We start from the raw sequence: 8,370 nt of genomic DNA on the forward strand, positions 1-8,370 counted from the left end.
TAGGGTCACTATGAGTCGCAAGCAACTCAATGGCACATAACAACAACTACAATATTAATTTGTTAATAACAAATTAATAATTTGTTAATCAGTAACAGCATGTCTTTGAATTCAGGAAAACGGAATATCTTTCTATTTAATTCCTTAATCTTCAGCAGTGTTTTGTAATTTTAATTGTACAAATGCCTCATGTGTCTGGTTAGATTTGTTCTTAGGTGTTTTAGTCTCCTAGATAGTATGGAACATGAAATGGTTTCCCAACTTCCTTTTCTGATTTCTTAGTGCTGGTGTATGTTGTTGTGTACCATCAAGTTGGAGCTGACCCTCCAGCAGGGTTTTCAGGGGCAGTAAATCACATGGAAAAAGATTTCTCCTCCTTCTCCCACAGAGCAGCTGAGGGATTTGAACAGCCTGGAGGGGCTGGAGTGCAGCTTCTCACCACCTCTTTGTTTCTGATCTTCCTGTCTTTCTTCCCCTAGCCTCACTGCTCTCAGCCGACTGCAGTGTACTTTTGAGTCTCCTTCTGGTGCATGACAGGTACATCTTTTAGTGATAAACAAGTCTCTATGAAATGTGTTTGATTTATCTAACATTGCTGAACTAAGAAGTATGAGTGGGCAGCTTTAATAAAGAGATACTTATTTTCTTCTTACAGTTTTAGAGACTGTTGTTGTTATGTGCCATTGAGTTGCTTGTGACTCATAGCGACACTATGTACAACATCCCTAAAACCTGCTCTATTCAGTGCCAACCTCACTGTCTCCAGCACACACACCCCTATGAGTCCAGTCATTGAATTAATCCATCTCAGTGAGGGTCTAGGGTCTTCCTCTCTGGCTCTGTTCTTCCACCCTCCCAAACACGACATCCCTCTCCAAGGACTGGTCTATCCTTCCAACAGTCCAAAATATGTCAGATGAATCTTCAGAATCCTTGCTTCCAAGGAGAAGCCCAGCTCCACCCTCTCCAGGACAAACCTGTTTGTTCTCCTAGCAGTCCACGGTATATTCAGTACTCTTCTCCAGCACCACAGCTCGAAAGCATCAATTCTTTCTGTCATCTCTAGTCACTGTCCAGATCTCCGATTCATAGCATGCAATTACAAAGACTAGAGCCTGGATCAGGGACACCTTAGTCTCCAGCCTGATGTCGTTGCTCTTCAGTACTCTGGAGAGGTCCCTAATATCTGACTTTCCCAATGCAGCTCATCTCCTGATTTACTGGCTGCTGGTACCAAGAGTGTTGATTGTGACGCCAAGCAAATTAAATCTGTTAATTGTCTCAGTCTCTTCATTACCCATTACGATGCTGCCGATTGGCCCAGTGGTGAGAATTTTTGTTTTCTTGATGATGTTTTAGACACTAGCAGGGTGGATTTTAGGCATCAGTTCTAAGGGAAAGTCTTGTCTTCTGCTCCTTCCTGTAGTAGATATCTTCCCTATCTCTGCTTGCTTGCTTTGATCTGGCCTTTCATATTTCAAGTGGTTAAAACAACTTCATTTAAAACAAGTACGTGACCATGGTAGGTGGGGTGTCCTAGTGGAAAGGAGCTTTGCTGCCAACGCAAAGCCATGCTGTCCACCAGCTGCTCCACTAGAGAACGTTGAGCATCTTCTCCCCTGCAATTAGTGCCACCGAAAACCCACATGAGAGCCACCTACGGGCCAGCTCCAACTCCAAGGATCACAACAACAACACAACATGTAAGGAAAGATCTATTGTGAGGGATAATTTTTTTCATTTTGAACTGTCAACGGGAGGGAGGGAGTGCCAGCAGAGGCCTAGAAGGCTCCAGTCTGGGTGTGTGGCTTTTTGCTGCTTGTAGATGTGTCAAATGCGATAATGGTGACCTATGGTGGACAGTGTTTGGTGGAGCTCCCTGGTTAAAACAAGCTTAGGAGCAGGGGTGGCATCCACTTCTGAAATAGCTTGCCTCTGGAAACCCTGTGAACCTGGAGAAAGGATGAAACTTATACAACTATCCATTCAGGTCTTTCATTCATAGGGTCGCTATCAGTCACCTACAATTCTACGGCACTTAACAAATAACAACTACTGTCAAAGTTTGAATTGGTATGCTCTATACCAACTGAATTTTCTAGAATATAAAAATGAAAACTAGGGAGAACTAGAAAAAGTAAAATAATTGGGGAGCTCTGGTGGCCTAGTGGTAAGGAGCTGCAACTACAATCCCAGAGGTGCACGGTTCAAAACCACCAGATGCTCTGCCGGGGAAGGAGGGACAATCTCCTCCTGTATCAGTCAGATCTGATTTGACGGTACACTCACACAAACATAATAAAATAAAAATTAAAAAAAGTAAAATAATTGTTAAAAAAATTCAACATGCAGAAAACAGTAATATTCATTACTCAAAGAAGAACTATTTAGAACTTTATTTATACCAGTTCCGGTTTACTTTTTTTTTTTTTTTTTTTAAATGTCATTTGCAGGGTTACCCAGTCTCTAAGTCAAACTATTTTAGGAATAGCAAAAAATTGAAGGACAGAATAATGATTCCAGAAGTCAAAATGACAGCCGCAAGAATGACTGGAAGAAGTTTGGCAGTAGCAGAAAGGAAGCAATATAGAAACTACCACAAATATAGAAAAAATAGGGCAGTCTGACGTTATTCAAGTTCAAGGAAAATGGGCTTTAACAGTTCAATGGCTTCTAAGGTTTTACAGCTCTTACAATCAGTCATAAGAAATATTGAAATAAAAATGTTGGAATATTCTTTCTTGAAGAAAGCAACACAGATAACCAACAGGAATTTTTAAAAAGTTTTTTTCAGCCACTAGAAATGTTTTGCCCTTTAGAATGAAACCTTTTCTAAAAATTACTGCTAAAGTCTGATACTTAAAACACTGCCTCATATATTGAAAAGTCCATGTCTCCAAAATAGTCATTAAAAACAGATAGGAAGATGTAGTACTCCAAGATCATGAGGGCACAGCCTTTAATTACAGTACTATTGCTCTTTGTATTGGATTAATGAAGACAAATTAGCAGTCTAATGGAAAGATTTGTATGTAGATACAAGAAAAAAAAAGCTAACTTTTTTGATTGTTCTAGAATGCTGGAGAAAAGAATACATCTAAATAAGGAAGAACTGAATTTTTGATGGTGAAATTACTTCCTTTAGTTTTCTCCTTGATATTGATAGAAAGCGCTTGTAACTTAGTGGTAAATTGCCAACCCAAAGGTACTCAGTTCAAATCCAGTTGCTTTGCTGTCGGAGAAATATGAGCAGTCTCCTCCTACGTGACTATTTGTTTCTGAAAATCCATAGGAGGGACAGCTATGAATCAGTTCCAATTAGAAGGTGCTCAACGACAACCAGAATCCTTTAACTGCTTGGACAGCTCTCCATATCCCATAGGCACATTAATCTCCAAAAGAAATGCATTTCTAAAAGAATTCATGTAGTTGCAAAATAAAGTATAACTAATACTGACTCTATGATTTTATGTGGTACATGTTAATAAAGACCGAAGTTTGGAATTGTAAGTCTATCTAAAAGAGAATAGTTATACCTTGGCCTTATACTCACATAAGTGCACTGTTCGTTCCTTTTGGCAAAGTAGCTAGAATTTTCAGACATTTCTCAAGAAAACCCTCCAGCCAACAAATGGCCCAGTAGATGACTTAATCCACTTCTCATTGAAAATTAGTTGAACCAACTTCACATTTACTAAAAATTACTATAATTGAAAGAAAGCTTACCTTTAAGGCTGTTTTGAACTTCTAAAGCTATATCAAGTGCATTAAAAGGCAGAACCGGCTCGTTGGCAATTTGCAAAATCACTTCACCTGTCAGCTGAAAGATAAAGGAAAAAAAAGTTAGCGTTCTATAATTAAGGAAGTTTGGTTTTGTTTTGCTTTGTTTTTCATCATCTCACATATATACCAGAGGTAGCAAAAACAGAGGAAAGCAAATAATGTTATGCTATTTCTTTATCTTTCAAAGCTTTTTAAAATTGTATTTTCTATAGTTAAAAAAAATCCCTACAGTATTTTCCATTTCTCAGAGTAATATAAAGAAATATTATATAGTGTGTTCATTTTATGAGCTAAAATCTCAAGATACAATGCTTCTTGTAGAATAAAGTATAATACTTAAACTTTAAAATAATTCCTTTAAAAAGAGTCTAGAATATCACATTATAAAAAAATATTAAAGAATAGCTGAAAAATCAATGTTGAATTAGTGGGCTACATAAAATTCAAACAAAACTAATAACTCATTTCCCTTAAAATATGAATTAATCTAAAATCCATCCAAAATGATAGTTATTTTAAAATACTATGTTTTCAACTACTTCTCCAAAATTATTTGTACATCTTTTGTAATATTTTATGTTTAAATTTTATAAAATACAATTTTTATTTTTATTTTGATCTGATTAAAAACTTATAAACAAAAATGGCTTTTGTCAAACTTCATAAATTTTGTTTTATAACAATAATTACAATTCCACATTGTAAGGGCAGTCTCCCAACTTCCTCCATGGTTCTCCATTTATCCTCTACTTCTACCTTTTTGAGTCTTCTCAGTTTTTTCCTAAGCAAATCTTGCCCTTTTCATTTATGACTAAACATTGTAAAGAATAAGCAAATTCCTGGTGCTACTGCTCTCATTGTAGGGCTGTCAATTGCTTGACTGTACGTTGAGTCAAAGAATTAGCCCAAGGCTTGACCCAAATAGGTAAGAGTCATAGCGGTGGAGGTTCTACCCAGTTTCCATCATACCAGCTAAGCTAGTTGGTTTCATCATTTTGAATTTTGTTCTGTATGGTTTTTTTGTTTGTTGGTTTTTTTGTTTTGTTTTGTTTTGTTTTTTTACTCTGTCCAGGATCCTCTGCTTTGATCTTTTAAGAGTTGTCAACACTAGTAGCTGGATCCATCTAGTTCTTCTGTTCTTAGGGTGGTGGTTGAGGCTTGTGTGGTCCACTGAACTGTTGGCTGTCTTTGATTTTCTTCACTCTTTGTTCCAGACAGGAAGAAACTAATAGAGTCACTTATGTTTGCTGGCTATCTTTTAAGATCCCAAGTACTACTCACCAAAGTAAGATGTAGAAATCTGTCTTTGTGGACTATTAGGCCAATTGATTTTGATGGTCCTGAGATGAAAATCCTGAAGGTCTGGGACTAGAGACGTATTCCCTCAGGGTGATTGGTTAAGATGTTTCGACAACCTTGCCCCCTATTGGCTCTATTACATGATAGATAATAGCTAGCTAGCTAGCTAGATGATACATAAATGAGAGAGATGATAGATAGATAGATAGATAGATAGATGTATGTTTGCTGCGGAAGATAAAGAATCCAACCTTCAATATGGAAGACAAAGATTTTCAACACTGTGTCAATTGGCAGCTACATGATGGATGGAGAAGAGATTGTTATTATTGACAATTTCAGCTTGCTTGGCTCCACAATCAACATGCTTGGTACCAGCAGTCAGGAAATCAAAAGATGAATTGTACTGGGAAAATCTGCTGTCATGGACCTCTCTAGAGTACTGAAGAACAATAATGATAGCCTGGAGACTAAAGTGCACCTGATGCAGGTCATGGTCTTCCAAATTTCTTGCTATACCTCCAAGAGCTGGACAATAACTAAGGATGATAGAAGAAGGATCGACACCTTTGAGTTGTGGTGCTGGAGAAGAGTGTTGGACATACTGTAGACTGCCAGGAGAACAAACAGGTCTATCCTGGAGAGGGTGAAACAAGGCTGTTCCTTGGAGGCAAAGATTTTAAAGTCATCTCACACACTTTCAGTATGTGGCCATGAGGGAACAGTCCTTGGAGAAGGACATCATGCTTGCAAGTGTGTAGGGACAGTACAGGAGACGAGGCCCCAGCATAAGATGATTGACTCAGTGACTTGAGAAATGATATTAGGTCTGTCAGAGACAGTGAGATTGGCTCAGAACAGGGCAGATGTCAGAGCGAATGTATATTGATAGCGTCAATATGAACCACAGGCAACTCGATGGCACATAACAACAAAAACATTATTGTTATGTAGCTTCAAGTCAGAATTAAATCATGCATAGCTGACCCTCCAGACTGTTCTCAGGTGCCAATTTGTGCCGAAGATTGCCTGTCTTTCTCCACAGAACAGTTTGTTTCAAATCATCTGTCTTTGGTTCTTTACTACTAAGTTACTAGAGCTCCCAAGGCAAATATGCACGTAAAATATAGCATATAAAAGACATCGTTTTCTTTAAAAAGTCATATAATGCCAAACCTATATGTAGTCATGGAAGAAATCTCTTTCATCATGTTTGTTCATCTTACCCATCTGCCTAAAAGTCTTCTTAAAAATTAATGTTTGCTTATTGTGGGCCAGACCATCAACTACTCATATGTAAGTTCATATTAAAGCTAAAGAAGGTCAAAGCAAATCTACAGTAATCAAAATTTTATCGTGAGTTTATCACACCTGAATTTAAAAACCAACTTAAGAACAGGTTAGAGACCTTGAAGACTAATGAGTAAGGTTGAGGTGAGGTGTTGAGAGGATATCAAGAATATCATACATGAAGAATGCAAAAGGTCCTTACAAAGACAGACAGAGGAAGACGACAAGACAAAAATGGATGTCAGAAGAGACTGTGAATATTGCAACAGAGCGCTAAGAAGCCAAAACAAAGGGAAGAAATCAAGAAGGAGCTAAATAGAAGGTTTCAAAGGACATGAATGAAAGGTGCAAGGAGCTGGAATCAGAAAATCAAAAGCGCTAAACTCGCTCAGCATTTCTTAAGCTAAAGAACAAATTCAAGAACCAATGAAGCTCAAGAACAAATCCTCAAGTTGCAATTGTTAAGGGTGCTGAGGACAAAATAGTGAGTGATCCAGGAAATAGGAAAAGAGGAGTCATAGAGTCACTCTACCAGAAACAACTGGCTGACACAGAAGAAATTAATAAAACAACAACATATGATCAATAGGCAATGGAGATGAAAGAGGAAGTGCAGGCATCTCTGAAGAACTTGGAAAAAAAATAAGGCCCCAGGAATTGATGGGATACCAAGTGAAATATTTCCACAAACAGATGCTGCCCTGGATGTGATCACCAAGATGTTTCATGACCAAGAAATCTGGAAGACAACTACCTGGCCAACAGGCTGGAAGAGATTTGTATTTATTCCCATTCAAAAAAAAAAAAGCCGAACAAACACAGTATGGAGATTATCAAACAATATCACTACTATCACACTCAAGCAATGTTGCGGAACATTATCTAAGACGACGGGAACAGTGCAAAGCAGAGAACTATCAGAAATACAAGCTGGGTTTAGGAGAGGTCTTGACATTACAGACATTATAGTCAATGTCAGACAGATCTTGGCAGAAAGCAGAGAATACCAGAATAATGTCTATCTGTGTTCCTTCAACTACACAAGACCATTTGATTGTGTGGGTCACAACAAACTGTGGCTGAACTTGAGGAGAATGCGAATCCCAGAACATTTGACAGTATTCATGAGAAAACTATACTCAGACGAAGAAGCAGTCCTCAAAACTGAGCAAACACTGCATGGTTTTAAGTCAGGAATAGAGTGGCTCAGACATGTGTCCTGTCTTATTTTTTCAGTCCATATACAGAACAGTCCACTCGGGAGGCTGGGCTATATGAGGAGGAATGTGGCGTCAGGAATGGAGGAAGACTTATTAAAAACCTACATTACAGAGATGACATAACCTTGCTGGCTCAAACTGAGGAAGACCTGAAACACTTGCAGCAGAATGTCAGGGACTGTAGTCTTTACATGGATTGAAGCTCAACTTCAAGAAGTCAAAGATTCTCACCACTGTGCCAGTTGGCAACACCATGATAGATGGAGAAGATATTAAGGTTGTTAATATTTACAGGTTATTCTGCTCCGCAATCAACAATCTTCAAAAGACAAATTGCACTGGGAAAAGTTGGCTGTCAGGGACCTCTGCAGAGTACTGAGAAGCAACGATGTCAGCCTAGAGACTAAGGTCCAGGCCATGGCCTTACCAATTATTTGCTATGCATCAGAGAGCTGACTAAGGATGACAGAAGAATAATCAATGCCTTTGAGTTGTGATGCTAGAGTCTTAAACATCCCATCGACTACCAAGAAAACAAATATTTATCTTGGAGAGGGTGAAATGAGGCTGTTCTTTGTGGCTAAGATTTTGAAGCTCTGACTCATATACTTTAGGCATGTGGCCAGGAGGGACCAATTCTTGAAAAAGGACATCTTGCTTAGAAGGGTTGAGGGACAGTGCAGGAATTTATTGTTGTTATGTGCCGTCGAGTCGTTTCCGACTCATAGCGACCCTATGCACAACAGCCCTAAACCCTGCTCTATCCTGCGCCAACCGC

General features: G+C 38.6%; 1 protein-coding gene across 1 annotated transcript in view; it reads right to left on the minus strand.

Annotated features, from left to right (window-relative positions):
• Positions 1-8,370, minus strand: part of NAALADL2 (N-acetylated alpha-linked acidic dipeptidase-like 2) — a 1,157,216-nt gene that overhangs the window by 57,272 nt on the left and 1,091,574 nt on the right. Inside the window, exon 12 of the mRNA XM_006890336.1 lies at positions 3,727-3,820. Within this exon, the coding sequence (XP_006890398.1) occupies positions 3,727-3,820 (94 nt within the window). The remainder of the gene's footprint in view (positions 1-3,726; positions 3,821-8,370) is intronic.

This window comes from Elephantulus edwardii, unplaced genomic scaffold, assembly GCF_000299155.1.
Source record: "Elephantulus edwardii isolate Elephantulus edwardi_28Jun2011 unplaced genomic scaffold, EleEdw1.0 scaffold00088, whole genome shotgun sequence".
Taxonomy (NCBI): domain Eukaryota; kingdom Metazoa; phylum Chordata; class Mammalia; order Macroscelidea; family Macroscelididae; genus Elephantulus; species Elephantulus edwardii.